The sequence below is a fragment of the Tasmannia lanceolata genome, unplaced genomic scaffold, assembly GCF_043159265.1.
Source record: "Tasmannia lanceolata isolate RefF3 unplaced genomic scaffold, GAP_Taslan_0.1 ptg000006l, whole genome shotgun sequence".
Lineage (NCBI taxonomy): Eukaryota > Viridiplantae > Streptophyta > Magnoliopsida > Canellales > Winteraceae > Tasmannia > Tasmannia lanceolata.
Genome location: NW_027518683.1, coordinates 16,424,168 through 16,441,680, shown reverse-complemented (window position 1 = coordinate 16,441,680; position 17,513 = coordinate 16,424,168). Strand labels below are relative to the sequence as shown.

The 17,513-nt window shown below is 37.2% G+C and overlaps 1 protein-coding gene across 3 annotated transcripts; it reads right to left on the bottom strand.

Moving 5' to 3' along the window:
* Positions 1-224: 224 nt before the first annotated feature.
* CPL2 (carboxyl-terminal domain (ctd) phosphatase-like 2) lies at positions 225-17,273 on the bottom strand. 3 transcript variants are annotated; one of them, XM_077382606.1, is made up of 18 exons: positions 16,859-17,273; positions 15,606-16,076; positions 11,872-12,082; positions 11,374-11,531; positions 11,214-11,284; positions 10,958-11,063; positions 10,779-10,868; positions 10,432-10,573; positions 9,983-10,347; positions 9,808-9,871; positions 9,500-9,636; positions 9,358-9,411; positions 8,462-8,558; positions 5,489-5,715; positions 5,304-5,387; positions 5,035-5,100; positions 1,561-1,634; positions 225-505 (listed from the first exon to the last, which is right to left on the bottom strand). In XM_077382606.1, exons 1-18 carry the CDS (start codon positions 17,126-17,128, stop codon positions 394-396), a joined length of 2,799 nt encoding a protein of 932 aa, XP_077238721.1. In that variant the 5' UTR covers positions 17,129-17,273; the 3' UTR covers positions 225-393. The 3 variants fall into 3 exon arrangements, with proteins under 3 accessions (XP_077238721.1, XP_077238722.1, XP_077238723.1); XM_077382607.1 differs by having other exon boundaries at positions 9,500-9,633; XM_077382608.1 differs by having other exon boundaries at positions 10,432-10,567.
* Positions 17,274-17,513: the final 240 nt, after the last annotated feature.

The window sequence follows — 17,513 nt, the reverse complement described above, 5'->3', positions numbered from 1 at the left end:
ACAACATCGAAAACTATCACACAAGCTATACAAGGCTAAATGCATAAAAGACCACCAACCCAAGGCCCTGTTTCTTTTGGATTTTGATAACCTATTACGAGTCCGTTACTGATTAACGGACTCAAAACTAATAATCAGTTTCAAACTCGCAATCGATTCCCAGAACACAAAATAACAGGGCCCAAGTGATGGGGAAAGCATGAGAAAACAGCAAGCAAGATCCATCCTAAAGGGAAGTAATATTGCAACTTACCGGAAAGATAAGGGATCAGGTAGCCTTGAACAGAGATCTTATATATGCTGTATATTCTCGTAGACCTCCAAATCACAAAATTGTTATCAATGTACAATTTCAAATGGCCATTCCAGACAACAGTGTGCTACTTGTCATTGTCAAGATACTGGATGCCCATTCTTAGGATAGCGGGTGCGGGACGATGATAACCTTTGTAATCCTCGCAAGGATTCATCCTTTGAGCGTTTAGTTGGAATAGGATGCGGCGACCTATTAGCACCACCAATAAGAAAATCAGCTGCTGCATTTCGAAAACCAATGTGGAAGACAACGAACACATAAATTAACATATGGGTGTCAAAAAATGGCCAGATGACAACAAGATAGAGAAATTTCAGCTCCTTTTCCAACGTACTTAGAGACCAATTTCCAGTGCAAGACACACGACAGATTTGTCAATGCAATATTAGAAGAAGAAAAAACACAGGATACCTTTACAACATGTTTGGCAACCATGAAAAAAAAATCCATGGAATATTTGTTTACCCAGTATGAGAGAGACTCATGAGAGAGATATAAGAGTGAGGAGAACATGAGATGGTGCTAGAAATCACAGAAAAAATATCCTTGTTTAGAATAGTTTTTTTTAATTTATTTTCCATTATTTCCAGCTCCATTACATGCTCTCATCACTCACCACCCCCTCAAATCTCTCTTCTCTCCCGCCTGTTTGCCCTTCCCTCACGCTAGGTCAATTAAGATTCCATGAAAGTTTTTTAATGGTTACCAAACATGCCCTCAGCATTGTTTCCTGATACTAATTATATACTTCTAATGTGTTTCTATATATTAATGCAATTCTCCATATGGCTTTAACCTGTACCATTCTTATGTTGAGTTGTTAGTGCCGTGCTGATAGTTACAGGTAATGGCAAAGGAACAAAAAGGAAAGAAGGTCAACACTCCATTAATATCTGTTTTGCATCTCTGTATATAGCATTTTAGCATTTCCACTGAGCTCTAGCAAAATAACTAGGAAGAAATTATCATACGCAACACATGAAAAATAAAATATTCGCTCTATATGGTTATAGATGGTATTAGAATTAGCTTTCAGGCCAGAAAGTTGACTCCTGAAGAATCAAAAGATACACCTACAAAGAATTTGAAATGCAATGTAACCATTAAACACCACGACATTCCAAGAAATTATTTGCTCCATTTCGATCACACCAATAATTCTCATAATTGCTTCAATTCATTAAAAAACTCAAGTTGGCATTGAGACAAGTAAAAGTCAAAAGCTTCGCGTTATCTAAGATCACCTTGGTGAATTTGCACGCTTCTGAGCTTGCTGGTCGACCATGCATTTCAAACTCTCAAGTGCCTTCTCAGCAGCCTGTAAAGTAAAGTGTGCCCTTAAAGAAGATAAAAGATTGGAAGGCTACAAACGGAGTTTCCAGAAAGAAAGAAAAAAAAAGCAAAATTCAAAGAATACAACAAATATTTAAGAGAACAATCCACCAATGACCAACCTATGTGCTCGTTGGGGCATTAAATGTATTTAGGCTACCAACAGATGCCATAGAAATGGTGTTAAGGCAAAGTGAGTGCCCTCAAGATGATAGTGAATCGTGTATATACGAAGCTATTTTAAGTAGTAGGATTAGTGGGGGCCATGCTTATCATTGTACAATTTTTCTCATGTTATTATTCATTTTATGGGGGCTTTAGTGGGTTTTATAGGTCTAGCGGCAATATGGGGATTTCACCTCTCATTACATGTAGTCTTTCACTTAAGTGACTTCCTGGTGCAGGAGCATCCCCTTAGTCATTCTTTACATCAGCCTTTTTTTTTTATTTCTATTCTTTACATCAGCCTTAATTGCCCATCAGTATAGGATATTCCTTTGTTTTCACTTGTTAGTGGTAGTTAGCCATTTTAGTAGTGCTTCAATGTATTTTTTGAGTCATTTTACACTCGTAGGGGTAGTTTGAGAAGATATTGTTTCATTAGGGGTAGTTTGGAAATTTCTTGGGATAACTATATAAAGCCGTTTTATGTACTCTTTCTTTAGTTTTTGTTGAGTTTGATACTGGGTAGAGATTCCTCCTTTGGGGAGAAATTGGAGAGAGAGAGAAAGATTTTTCCCTTCTCTTTTATCCTTGTGTATTCTTTTTGGAAATGAGAATTAAGATTAGAATGTTCTAGTGTTTCTTCTTTTTCCTAATTGTTCATCTTGTTTAATGCAAGATTGTTTTTAGATTTGATGTTCTTGCATCCCCTTACATAAATCGAAGCTTCTTGTTGAGATTATCAAGAAAACACAAAAAAAATCAAAGATCTGCCCTGAGATTCAATCCCTGCGCAATCGGCGATCCGATCCTCAAGATCGTCGGCGAATCGCTTCCACGGCCACTTGCATCACTCCCCCTCCATCAATAATAAAAAATTGTGGGTTGGGTTTCTCCAATCTCGCAAACATTTTCTCCAAACTCCTTTGTTTCTTTCCTCTCTCCCTCTCTCTGTATCCTCCGTCTCTTACCTTTCTTCTCTTGCTCACCTCCCTTGTCTTGGATCTTTACACCAGTTGATAAGCCCTTTATGGGGTAGACTATAACATGGTATCAAAGCAGGTTCTGATCCTAGATCAAAACTCTAAAACTCCAGATTTGGTATTTTTGTCAAAGGTCTGTTCTAACAAATATAGTATTGGCTATCTACGATATTTATTTCTAATATCTTTGCTAATAACTATGGTTGAAGGATCATGTAAAGGGGTTGAGGTTAAACAACCAAAAATCACATCCATAGGAAATAGTTAAAACGACAACCCAGGATTAATGATTTCACGATTAGATTTAATTGAGACCGTGATTGAAATCATATAAAAAGAGATGTAACAAATCAAGAAACATAAAAAATAATTATTAAACCCTGTGATTAAGTTAGAACATAGGTCCATCCTACTTGATGGAGGTTTTAGCGCAAAACGAAATTGATAAATCCGATTTAAATTCACAAATGGTTTATAGGAATCTACCTAAATCTTCAAATAATCTTTTTACAAACCAGGCCAACCCTTCTAAAAAATAACAAAAAGAAAATGCAACCCATTAGGAATTGGAATCATAATTAAAAATAACAACTAACACCTCCTATTTTACCATAAAAAATAAAAAAACACCACCTCCTATTTCGTTCATACAAAATTAGGATACTAATGACTTAAACATATTGTTAAAATCCCTCCCAATTAAATTAAATATAAAACCCCAACATGATAAATATAGCCCTATGAAATAGAATGACATTTATAACCCAATAAATAAAAAAAGTAAAAAACCCTAAGGCGCTCCTAGTGGACTCCCTTTCTATTTCTTTTTCAATTAATGGTCTCCATCACTCGTACTCGGAAATAATACAATTGTTACCATCCTGCGTCTCGTAAGGGTTTGTATGTGTTGATGTCACATTCTTTGAGGATACTCCCTAATTTGCCCCATCAGATCCGTCCATTTCAGATAATGTACTCACTTTGTCCAATCCTCTATTAACTACAGCTCACCTCTAACACACATCTGCTGTCTGCATCTCCTGCACCACCCTCTGAACTTTGTTTTGTTCCTTGGCTGCCATTGCAGGTGTATACTAGACGAGAAATAAAGGGGATCAATTCCACCTATTCCACAATCTCCATCTGTGTCTGTAGATCTTGTAGTTGGTCATACTCCAGTTGATCTTTCCATTGTTGTTCGCAAATGTATACAGTCCTATACAACATCCGACTACAAACTCTTTCTCTTTTACTTCTTTGTTTTTCACCAACAATTTTTTTGTTACTTTCCTTTCCTCTAATTCCCTGCCTCTTGTCAGAAGGTTATGTCTCATGATGGATGGAGGCCATGGGCAATGAAATGAATGCCCTGCCACGAAATCATATATGGGAACTCACTAAATGACCAGCAGTGAAGCGTACTCTAGGATGCCACTAGGTTTATAGTATTAAGTATTTACGAGATGGAACAATTGATTGATTGAAAGCTCGATTGATTGCCAAAGGTCACACGCAAAACCTCTGTAGAAACATTTGCACCAGTTGCTAAACTGAATTACACCAGTCATTATTTCCATTACAGCAAATAAAGGCGGCCACTATTGTAACTTGACATTAAGAATGCCTTTCTTCAGGGTGATCTTCACGAAGAAGTTTATATGGAGCAACCTCTTGGATTTGAGGGAGAGTAAGGCAAGGTCTTTCAGATTAAATTTGCAAGATTAAAATTTGGCATTAGTTGGCTTCAAAGGAGCAAGGTCTTTCAGATTAAATTTGCAAGATTAAAATTTGGCATTAGTCTGCCTCAAAGGAAATGTGCTACAAACCTATTATCAGAAGAAGGCATGCTGGGAGCAAAGCCTATTGACATCCCATTGGATTCCACTATACAGTTGGTCAAGGACAAGGGAGAAAGATTTGAAGATCCTAGTCGACACTGTAGTTTGGTTGTAAAACTTATCTCACTATTACACGATTGAATATTTTCTTTCTGTAAGTGTTGTAAGTCATTAGATGCAAAACCCTATTGTGCATTATTGAGTTTGTTTGGCAGATTTTAAGGTAACTTAAAAGGAAATACTTATATTTAGGAAAAAATAGACAACTACGAGTAGAAGGTTAGCCAAAAGAGGGTATTCTAGCAGATGAAAGTGCAAGAAATCAAGAAACAAGTATGGTATTAAGCCAAGTAAATCAAACTCAAAGACAGGCAGTTGAATGTAAGTGGGAAGCAGCAACAACCTCCAGTTTAGCACCTTCACTGCTTAAACCAGTTCCCTTTCCCAAAACCTGTCCATCTACTTCAACCTGAAATAAGAGTGGCCAATGAAAAATGGAAACAAAAATGTACTCCATTCTTTCTAGATCAGTGCCTATAGTCAGATGCATCACAGCTGTCACGCCATACCATAATTTGAAAAGAGCAACCAAAATACGAAAAGTTAAGTTGACCAAGGCCAAAATTAAATAAAAAAATTTCAAACATAAAAAACTAGAAGTACATATCCAACCTGCGAATAATACTCTCCTTTATTTAAAGTAATGGAAACGGGGGGCTGATCTTCAAAAACTAAACGGAGGCCTTCCTTCATGCACTAGAAAAAATATATATTACACCCAGTCAGTCCATTGAATGATTCGAGGTTTAACCCACAAGAAGTATACACTATATTAAACACATGTTTAAATCTCTTACTAATTCTTGGATGCCGGAAACAACAACAGATAATTTTTTAGAATCCTCCATGAGCCCCGACTGTTCTGATGTACTTGGACTATGAAAGGCCTCTTTCCCAGAACATTCATCCAATTTGGAAGTGCTAACAATATCCCTTAAAAAACCATTGTCATTTTCAAGAGACAGCTTACCCATATCTCCATCCACGGCTTCAGAATCAGGTGACATATATGCTACATATTTGCCTGCATTATCAAAGATTGAAATCAGAAGGCCATCCAACTACTTTGTCCACAGTTAAATTATAGTAATCAATTCGCCAGAAAGAGAAATCACGGATGAATAAAAATACAAGCAAATTCTGGTGTGACGTACTTCATGAAACCGACAACCATGGTTTTAAATTTTCATTGAAACTGGTACAATACGACCAAAAGGTTTTTGTTTCCATCCCCAATGAATTGCATACTGAAACCGAAATGCAAATCGAAACCAAAAACCATGAGGCCACGTTTGGATACCCACAAGATTGCGATTTGGATTTCTCACATTTGCAGTTGAGATTTGGAATTGGATCGGATCCTTCGATTTCCAAATCAGCTACAACAGTGAAAAACTCTGATTTTCAAATCTTTTCTGCGAGACATTATTTGGAAATCATATTTGTGGGTTGTGGCAATTACCTTCACCCTTGCTGCTCCTCAACCTTGCTGCAGAAACAACAAGATGTCCCTCCCTCCCTCGTACACCCATGAGCATGAGGATGATTGATGTATTTTGTATCCAAAACTCAAATCCAAAATACAAATACAAAAACATGAGGTATACAAACGTGTCCTAAATGTGTTTGGTATAATGTACCAATGTGTTACATAATTATATGAATTGCATGTGAAATGTAGAGTATGTGTTATGTATAAATCTTTATATGAATTCCATGTGAACTATGGTACATACTAAAATATTAGACTAGGTATTCAATGTTTAAAAACCATTTATGGGTATTTTTTGGTCATGTGATGGTTTTTGAGCGTCTCGCCCAAGGTTGCCAGGGCGGGAATCGAAAGCGGGATTCGATTCGGGATTCGAAAGCGGGAATCGAAGGCTTCTGGGATGGTTGGAAGAGGGAATCGTGGGTTTGCCAGAGAGTCAACGGAGATTCTCCAGGGATTCGTCGGGGAATCGCAGGGAGTCGCTGGGGAGTTGGGATTCGCTGGGGATTCTGAGGGAATCACCTGGGAATCGGGGTTTCCATAAATTGGGAATCGAAGTTCCCAAAATTAGGAATCGGGGTTCCCAAAATTGGGAATCGGGGTTCCGACGGAATCGATTCGGGATTCCCCAGAATCGGGGAATCGAATCGAATCACGATTCCGATTCGCGATTCGGGGAATCGCGAATCCCCATCCTCAGGTATGAATCTTGCTTCTCTGGTCTCGCCAATGAGAAGTTGCTAAAAAACCGGAAAAGGACGATCCGGTTCTGAGTAGAGTTTTTGGCTTCTGGATTTTTTGCGACTTCTCATCAACGGAGAGACCAGTCTCCAGGATTTTGTTTCCTGATTTGTAGTCGTCTTCGCCCTCATCTACACTTGGAGACGCCCAATTTATCATGAAAAACAATTCCTGGCAGCCATAAATATATAAGGAAAGGTAATTGATGGAAGTGTGTTACGGGAGCTTTGGAAATTAGTTTTTGAAAACCTAACTTTAAAAAATATATGTTACTCAATTGTTGATTGGATAATATTTTGAAAAGTAAGGACTAATTGGAAAAAATCCATATATATATATATATATATATATATATATATATATATATATATATATATATATATTATAATGTATACTACATATAAAGGAATGATCCAATTCAGCCCATACCACTACAATAACAATATGATGATGTATGGTCTCAAATAAGCACCTCGCCCAATTGCATGGACACTCGTGTTAGAAGTAGAAGTTATATAGTTTCCCAACTTCTTTGCTATTGAAACTCTTATTACCAAACCCACCCACACAACTCATCTCTCGCAAGTCGTACTATGCTACCCCTCAAGAGCTTGGCACGACATACAGATACTGGCATTTCCCGTGTGCTATCAGCAACTAATAAACTCTCTAACATGAGCTAGTCCGTCTTTTCACAACTGAAATCAACCTCAGTTGGTTTGCTCGGCAAGAAACCAGGAAATCTGGCATGAATCGAGGGTCTAGTGAGAGAACAAATTAGTGGCTTCAAGCAGGAAGCTGCCTCCACTTATATCCGTTTGATCTTTTACTTTGGAACTTGCACACTATTGCACAAACCAGAACTTCCTATAAACCAGACAGCATAACAATATACTGGTGCTCAGCTAAATAGGCACACAAGAACAGACCCATATAAACACTCTGTAAATATGAATGGTGCACGTAATCAAGAAGTTAAATGTTAAGTATAATATTCTAAGAAATCATTGATCCATGAGATTCCTGCATGTGATAATGATCTTTACTATTACTGTGACTGTGAACCACAATACGGTGCGCAATCACATGTCCACCTGACATTTGTATTACCACAGCTCATTAGTACTGTCCATGTTTTGTTTTTTTTAATGGCTCATTAGTGTCGATATTTTATTTTATTTTGAAATGGCATTTTTAGTGTCGCTATTCATTCTAGAAAAATGAGGTTTTTCATTATCAATAACAATATTCACTAGACAACGGGAAACAAAATTCCAGCCATGAGCCACCATATTATCAGTTTCATTTACATCTCTAAGTAATATTTGAGTTTAGGTGATGAAAGATTTTATGATGCGAATGAAACTGCATAGACCCTAGCAAGACCAAAGAAGCAAAAATGCAAGATCAATCTGCAACTAGTATTTGATTCTTCAAGACAAAACAGATTGTAAGTGATAAGATCAATGCATTATATGACATGAAGAGATTGCATTAGGCAGCATATGAATGGTGAATTAAATAATGAAGATCTTACTGGCCAAGTTGTGAAGAGCACTCTCAGCCGCTTGCAGTTGAGCTTCCTTCCTTGTCTTACCCATTCCAACACCTATCTTCTCACCAGTGAACAGAACCTGAACCAGAAAGTTAAATGGGCGAAGTTACTGGCATGGTTTTAAATTTCAGCCGAAACGTTTTGTTTCGGCCGAAATATTTCAAAACGAAGTTTACATGAAGTCGTTTCTTTACAAGATTTCAGCGAAATTCCCACCGAAATTTATGAAATATTCACCGAAATAGCCAAAATTTCCACTGAAATCACCAAATTTTTAGACATTTCGGTTGAAATTAAAAAAACGAAATCATAATCATATTTTTACATGATTTCGGTTGAAATTTCGGCCAGAAACCGAAACATTTCAGTTTCAGTGGTGACCGAAACCGAAATTTAAAACCTTGGTTACTGGAGTAAATGGAATACATCATAAAGTGGTTGCCTTTTCCTTCATGAGCAAAAACAATAACAGACAAGCCACACCAAAACAAAACAGGATCAATCACCAGTTTATTTTAGAGTGGTAAGATAAACAGTTTAAGCTAATTTGAAGAGGTAATCTTGCTGTTGACTTAAATTATATGATTGAAAAAGGCAAGGAAAGCAAGAAATGATTTAATTTTCTCTAGTTATGTTCCAGTTCCATTACCAAATATCCAATTATTATTTTTTAAATAACCAAATATCTAATTACTTTGAGCAGTTTCTGATCCAGACTCATCAAGGACAATAAAAAATAAACAAGTAACACTGACAAAAAAAGATGCAGAATGAAATCATATCAATTGAACCATATAAAAATATATATTATAATTGCAATACAAGAATCCAGGGCATTATGCTTGTAAGAATTAAGTGAACATACACTTGTTACTGACCTCAACAGAAAAGTGTAGATCTTTACTGGTACTTACAACAGACCTGAACTCAACCTACACAACAGGATATAATACGAAAAATCAAAAAACAAAAAAAACAAGATAAGCTAAAAATATCACGCTTAAGGACCAGTCACATTGCCTTAGAGCTACATCTCCGCCCAATTTCTTGCAGCACACCAACAGATATAGCTGAAGGATGTGGAGTCCCCTTTCCTGATTCGGTATTAAGCTCTCTTCCATGAACAGACGTTCGGTTCAGAGATACGTCATCATCTTCTGAGAGAAACTTCATTAAGCAAATAATACATAGTAGAAATCCAGCCAAAAAATGCACTAAGCTGCTAAAAGAAAAAAAAAATAGAGAAAACTTTATCTGAAGCTTCCATGCAACCAAAACAAGCAGAACAAACTCCGTTTCATCTCAAGCTAATCTATGTTAAAAAATACCTGTAGAGGAAGAAGGGGTTGAGGGTACGTGATTTTTTCTCTGCCGTTCATCGCCAAGATATGCCTGCAGATAAGTAAGATTTAACTGGCTGGAGTTTTTTCGTAAAGACTCATATGAGTACCTGTAGCAAGTGAATCCTGATGTGTATTACAAAGCAAATAGTGCAGCTCGAACCTCTTCAGCTTTGACTGCAGAGTCATGACCGGGTCTTTCAGTGAAAATGGAAGCCTCTGGACTATGATAAAGCGGATCATTGAAAGGTCGTTGCTTATCAGGTTGCAATGCCTCAGATTCTTGGATTAGTCCTGCAGATTTTTTATTAAGTTGTCCAGCATTTACATCTTCCTCTGACACAAGCCAACCTCCACGGGACTGTGCAGGTATTGCTGATATTTGTGGAGGTGGTTTTGTTATGTAAGGGTCGGTCGAGTTATTATTCTGACCATGATTCATGATAAGGAGCCTTCTTCTTATGTCATGATCAAACCCAGAATGAGTGGATTCCCCTTCTCTAGGAGCAGCTCCCAGCAAACTCGGTCCTAAAGAACAGAAGGGCACCACAGAATGAGGAGATTATTGTTTTTAGTAACTATGCACACTGGTAAAACAACAAGAACCCATACTCTGTAAAGGTGTAATTGTTCTAGATATTTGTGAGGTGACAAAATCAGATGAGACAACTGCAGGTTGTTGCGAAATTTCAGGCTTTAAATCAGAATTAGCCGTGACAGAAAGAGAACCAGAATCCACGCCGATCTTCTGATCCTAAAGATAAAGGAGTAGTGCAATAGTCAACAACCCATTCCACTATTTGTGAATGAGAAAATATGCACAGTAAACAAAATATAGCAGTCCACTTGAAAGTAGACAGATTATAAATTCCCGTGTGCCAATCAGTATTTGAATCAAACTATCCCTTCTGTCCAAGCACAGAAAGCAATGTATTAAAGAAGGTGCACGGAGAACCAACCGATCTATTCAATCTTTGTTCAACTTCAGCACCACTTGTGCCCTCAGGTATGGGAAGGTCTCTGTTGCCGCCAGGTACGAGACCACCATCCTGACAATGATTGACAACCAGAATAACAGCTAAATACACAGAAACCCAGAATTATTCCTCTACAGCTCAACAGTAAATAAACCCATTACCTCAGACATTAAGTAATCGCTCACATCAGGTGCAAAAGGTAAGTCTACAACCTCGTCTTCATAACCGAGTTCAGAAATTCTTCGCAATAGATTCTCATCAAATTCCCTGTGAAGCATTATATGGTTGAGACATGCTAAACAGATTATATACTGGCCACCAGATATAAATAGGATGATTCTGTGCTCAAGAATTCAACATACTTCTCCTTGCAAAACATGCTAAGCCCAAGAATACAATGTGGATCGGTTAACTTACTTGAAAAAACCACCTCTGACGTTGCATGCAACATTTCTTGCAACACACAACACCGGAACAGCATTCGCCGTCTATAAAAGGGGATAATCAGGTAAACGTCAACTTTCCTAATAGGAAATAAATTGTCCACAATCAACACTTTGAACACAAAACAAAATACCTCTGCCTGAGGAGCATAATATGGAGTAAATGCAGGTACAACATGAACTCGTGGTTGATCTTTATCATCCCAAACCTTCAGGCGATCATCAATCACCATTGCCATCTTTGGATGGCAAATACCATCTTGGAAGACATTAAGCAATGACTTCCTCGAGCCTACCAAGTTAAAAAGAAGCCCACAGGGGAGGTGAGTGTTTAAAAGAGAAGGATCAACATAGAAATTTGAAAAAATAAGACGAGCATCCCAACACATGCTAATTAGTTCGCAAAATCATAGTTCATGATTAATTGTTCAAAGATCACCAGAGGTTGGTATTTACAAAGCAAGAAAGGAATGAAAAATACCTTGAATACAACATAATGAGCAAAACTGAAACCACAAATCACATGATTTGCACTATATATGAAAACTATTCAATGATTACTGACAAAGTTTGAAATTTGAAACACATTTCATAAATCTAAGGGTGAAATTATCTCAACGCAAGGCACTTGCCTGATTTGACACAGACAACACGATCAAGAAGTTGATTTGAGCTTATAAGGTGTGCTTCTGGGTCAAGAAGCCTCCACATCTCCAGAGCGTAATCTCTTTCAGCCATTGTGCAAACGTATACCTCAAAACGCTTGCGCCCTTTTGCAGTTAAATAACTTCTCAAATCCTCCCAAGCAGGTCGTAGCCTCACAAGCACACTAGTATCACGGACCTGCAGAAAAGAAATGAAAAGGTCTTCTAAGAAAACGCGCATAAGACCTTTCATCTCGGAGAACTGAAAGTCGGAGGTAAGTTACAGGTCAGGTTCCTTATCCCTCAAGCGATAATTGCCTCCGTACAAGTTATGGCTTGCTCTAATGATGAGCCCCTTAAAAATCAAAATAGATGAAATCATGCCAATGAATAGTAGAAAGCAAAAGCAAATTCACTGAACCAAGATCTACTAAAATTACTATAAGATGAATGAATCTCATATGCAAATGAAAGAATGAAGACTACATGAGGCCCATATGACCTCCTTATCAAAACTAACCATCAGTGGCATGGATCTCAACTACAAAGTAAAACAAAGTCTACAGGGAAATCTAATTTGAAAAACCATTCCCTTCTGGTATGTGTGTGTGTGTGTGCATGCAACTGCATCCAATTATTTTCTTTTCAAAGTTTCTTTAAGATTCCCCCATGGTTTATTGGACAAAGAAGACTCATTTTCTTGTTGCTTTTCAACTTTGAAGACTTCATTATTCATAATAATAAATTAAAAAATGAATGAAGATTTGCAAAAAAATCTTCAACAAATATATCTAAGAAGGAAGAGAAATTGTGAGGAGGATAAAGTGCTATGAATTTCATGATGTTTAAAGAAGGATTGGAATGATTTATATACTAAAAAAGGAGCAAATGACAGAAATACCCTTAAGGAAAGGTAGTCAACTACTTTCAAATTGTGGAACATTGGGCAAATTATATACACCATTACATGGTACATGAGCCATACTTCTCAACTATTGGTTGGTGGTTGTTATTGGGAGATACTCTGATCTCCTAGAAATGTAAGAAACATGGCGTTCTTTCAAAATCTTCAGCTGAATCAGAATACAAATCCATGTTTGCAGCATCTAGTGAAGTTCTCTAGCTTCGTGCACTCATCTCAAAATTTGGTACCTCGCTTCATCCATACATCTTTATTGGAATAAAAAAAATGAGTATTAGATTGCATCAAACCCAGTCTTTCATATAAGCAAACAAAGCATGTTGACGTAGACTATCATTATATACATCAATGCTATTCATGTTACCGTATGTTTTGTCAACAAATCAGCTCGCAGAAATCTTCACGGAGCCATGATTCATGCCAAACACGATTTTTTATTTGCAAATCGATGCTTCATGACCTAATACCTCAATTAGAGGGGGAGTGTGGAACACAAGGCGACTTATATAGGGTGTATGCGAGTCACATAGAAGGATGTCTGTACACTTAAGAGTACATAACTCAAATTTAACTGTATATCATGTCAGAGGAATTTATTTTTCTGCTCCTTTTCTCATTTACAATACAACATCGGTATACTTGTAATATGCCAAGCTGAATGTAATATAGTGAAGGGGAGACAAGTCGTGGGATTCGACCTGATTCCATCTTCCTCCATCTTTCATGTTTGTGGATTTGCTCATTTCTTTTTCTTCATGCTTCGTTAACACTTGTTAATTTAGTAACTCTTGTCATTAAGTAAATTCATCTTACATAATATACACCTAAGGTATATATTCTTAAAGGTACAACTATCCTTTTATGCAACTTGTATGTACCCAGTGTTTAAAAACGTGGATGAGGCGCGGAACGTGGCCGAAGAAAATCCTAGTCGACTCGGCACGACGCGGTCAATTACTCGGTTGATGCGGCTGAGTCCTCGGTTGACGCGGTCATAATTCGGGAGAGTCAAAGGAGTTTTTATTGACTATGTACGGAAAAACGCGGAACGCAGATGTGACACAACACGGAACGCGGCCAAGGTAAGAGGGAGTCAACGCGGATGCGAGGGAATTTTAAAACTATGCTTACACCAATAGTTGAACACCCTCTAATTTCCTAGCCCTTTCACATTAAGAATCAAATATTTACCTCCCAAATACTTACCAACCCTAAGCCAAATCAAACCCTTACCAAACTGTTTCAGATTTTAATCTTTTTACCACTGATCACCATCAACCAAAATGGTGTAAATCTGATGCAGATTTATAGACCTGTTACCAACTTTCTACCCCCAAATTATTACAAAATATCTGTTATAAACCAGTCCCTATTCCTAGCTTTTACCACTAATTAAACCTTTGATACAGACTCGAAACCTCACCTTAAACTAACTGATCCAACCATAATTAAACACAGCATATCTGTCTTGAATCTGTAACTTAACCTGTGACTTACGATCCAATCTTTGGACAGTTTGACATGTTACCCAATCCAGTTCCATTCTACCCCCATTAACCCGTTCGATTAATCTCTAACAGCCTAAAATCCCTCTTAAGCATCCTACCCTTTGACTTTGACTAGTACCCATCCTGTCCAACCCATAAAAGTCCTTGTACAACCGACCACCGTCCAGTTCTTTAAGACTATAAAGTATAAACTATAAACCATATACAGCCTACTCCTAGATCTGTTGTTAATATCCTAGCCCTGCACGAAATTTACAGATCTTCTATACCTGAAATAAACCCAGGTTTCCTTAACAATTGCATGGGAGATTTATCTCTCAACTCCATCTGAGTATTCCGTGTTTACATATACAAGTACTTCGAATGATACTTCAAAGTCAATGAATGAGTACCCTTAAGTTATCTTGTTATATTATTACAGATGAAGGCATATGTCCTATTTTCACATTGTACGGTTATCTTTTTTTTGTCTCCAATATCCTCGTTCCAAGAATCAAGAACAATTTCTTATTAGATAATTTGCATCAGATTTTGAAATCTTTTGAATTGCACCATATTACTTTGCTAAAGGGTTCGTGAATACATTCTTAGAAGAAGTGTCCAAGGAGAGATGGACATGCTAAGGAATGATGTGACCTTTGGCTTGAACAGCGCTTACCGCTTGAAAGGTATTCCATACATGAGTTCTAATGGACCTTTAAGAAGCACATATTTCTTCCCATTTTATTGATTATTATTTCCAGAGGCATTCCTTGTGCTCCACCAGCATAATCAACCGACAATGTGAAGCGCTCAAATAACATCAACAAGCTTATGTTCCATGCACGACACAAATATATCATAATATTTAGAGACTCTGTACAAATTTTTTATGTGTATAAAAGTCGATTTTCAGTGATATTTGTAGTTGAGACTTATTTGTATTTGGATTTTGTGCATCAACATTGATTGACCGTGATATTTGTAGCTGAGGCTTATTTGGATTTTTTTTAATGGCTACTTATTTAGATTAATTGCTGATCTAAAAGATATCACGGGTGCTTTCCGACTTTAAAATTTTTGGAAACAGTTCCATTAATAGTATGTTATTTTAATTTTCTATTTGGGCAGTCAATGCACTGTTTGCAATATTTAGACGCTTAGACTTTAGGTGTTGAATCAGGATACATGAATGTAACACTTATCGATGTGCTCAATAGCTATGAACATAGAATCTATACAATTAAAGCCACCTCCAATATAGCAATATATAAATGCAATAAAAAATACACGTAGAACAAAGACTCTCTAACCTCTGGATTAATGCGAGTTAAGACAATATTCCTTTCTTGCAACCTTATAATTGGCCGAACGACCGGTTCTAGATTGTCCGCGAGCCGGGGGACATCCTCAAGCTGAATTTTAAACAATTTTCCATTATCATTCACTTGATCATTCTCGGAATACTGCTTCAATAAGGCTTTATCCTCTAAATACCGCTTAAGCTCGGCTTTCATGCCCAAAGCTCGAAGGGCATCTGTTTCCAAGGCAATCCTACGCTGCAGAAATTCGATTTTGTCCTCGAATGATTTCATAGTGTTGGCCACAATGAGTGTTTCATCAAGATCGAACACAATCGCGAGGCAACGGAGATTCAGCATCCCCAAACAAGACTTGTATAGACCTATCGGAGCCGCACAACACCAGAAACAAAGGAAATTCTCCGTTTTACCCTGCATTGCTATTAAATGCATTTCTTCATCCTCTAGCAACACAACTGCCGTCTGAAATATCAAGTTGAAAAAAAATGTTAAAGAAGAGCGAATTTATCCAACTTGAACCCTAAAATGAGAATCAAACTACAGATGTATAGAACTGAGTCGATAAAGAGAGAGATTCACTTTATCTCTCCACTTTTTTCGCCATTCAAAATAAAACAAAGTGAATCTATCAAATTTGAAGCATAAAAGGAATATTAAACTAAAAAAGGCAAAAAACCTTGAGTGAATTTATCCAAATTGAACCCTAAAATGAGAATCAAACTACAAATGTACAGAACTGAGTCGATAAAGAGCAAGATTCACTTCATCTCTCCACTTTTTTTGCCATTCAAAAAGAATAAAAAAAATTTTAAAAAAAGAGTGAATCTGTCGAATTGGAAGCATAAAACGAGTATGAAACTATAAAAAGCAAAAAACATCGAGTGAATTTATCCAAATTGAACCCTAAAATGAGAATCAAACTACAAACGTACAGAACTGAGTCGCTAAAGAGTGAGATTCACCTTATTGATTCGCTTTTTTTGCCATTAAAAAAGAAAGAGTGAATCTATCGAATTCGAAGCAAAAAACGAGTACGAAACTATAAAAAGCAAAAAAACATAGAGTGAATTTATCCAAATTGAACCCTAAAATGAGAATCAAACTACAAATGTATAAAACTGAGTCAATAAAGAGTGAGATTCACTTTTTTGGCAATTCAAACGAAAAAAACAGCGAATCAATCGAATTTGAAGCATAAAACGAGTATCAAACTAGGGAAAAAAAAAAGAGAGAGAGCAAAATACCTTGAATTCCGTGAGGCAAGAAGCATACAAACGATTCAAAGGCAATTGTTCGGGCGGAGATTTCAATTCAATCTTACATCGGACTGAAAAAGGAGAAATCGTCTGAATAATCGATAGAGGATGACAACGCTCGCTCGGAGCAGAGATGTAATTGATCCGGATTTCGTTGTTTGGGAACTGAAAGTTGTGATTTTTCGTGGGGAGAACATCTGCTTCGCCTAAACATGAATCGCCATGATAGACGAGCGATTTAAACCCTAGACGACTCATGAAATGTAATGAAAATTTAGCAGGAGAAACAGGAATAAGAATTCTTTGCAGGAAGAATATCTCGATTGACTAGAACAATAAATGCCTGAGACTTAGGGTTTCTTCCTCGTTTCTCTATCTTTTTTCTGTTTTTCTCTCTCCCTCCCTCCTCACAGAAGCGGTTCAAATGAGGCAATGCTCGTATATATAGAGAATTCAAGTGAACGTTTTATTGAAATAGCCTTGAATTTGTGAATAACTACGAGAATACCTAACACATGAAGTCGACCCTGTGAAGTGGACGAAAACCTGGCCAACCTGGCCTCGACATGAAAATTTATGACCGTACTTCTCCGATTTGACGAAAATGCCCCTGTAGTAGCCATTTGTATGATGTGCCCGCCTA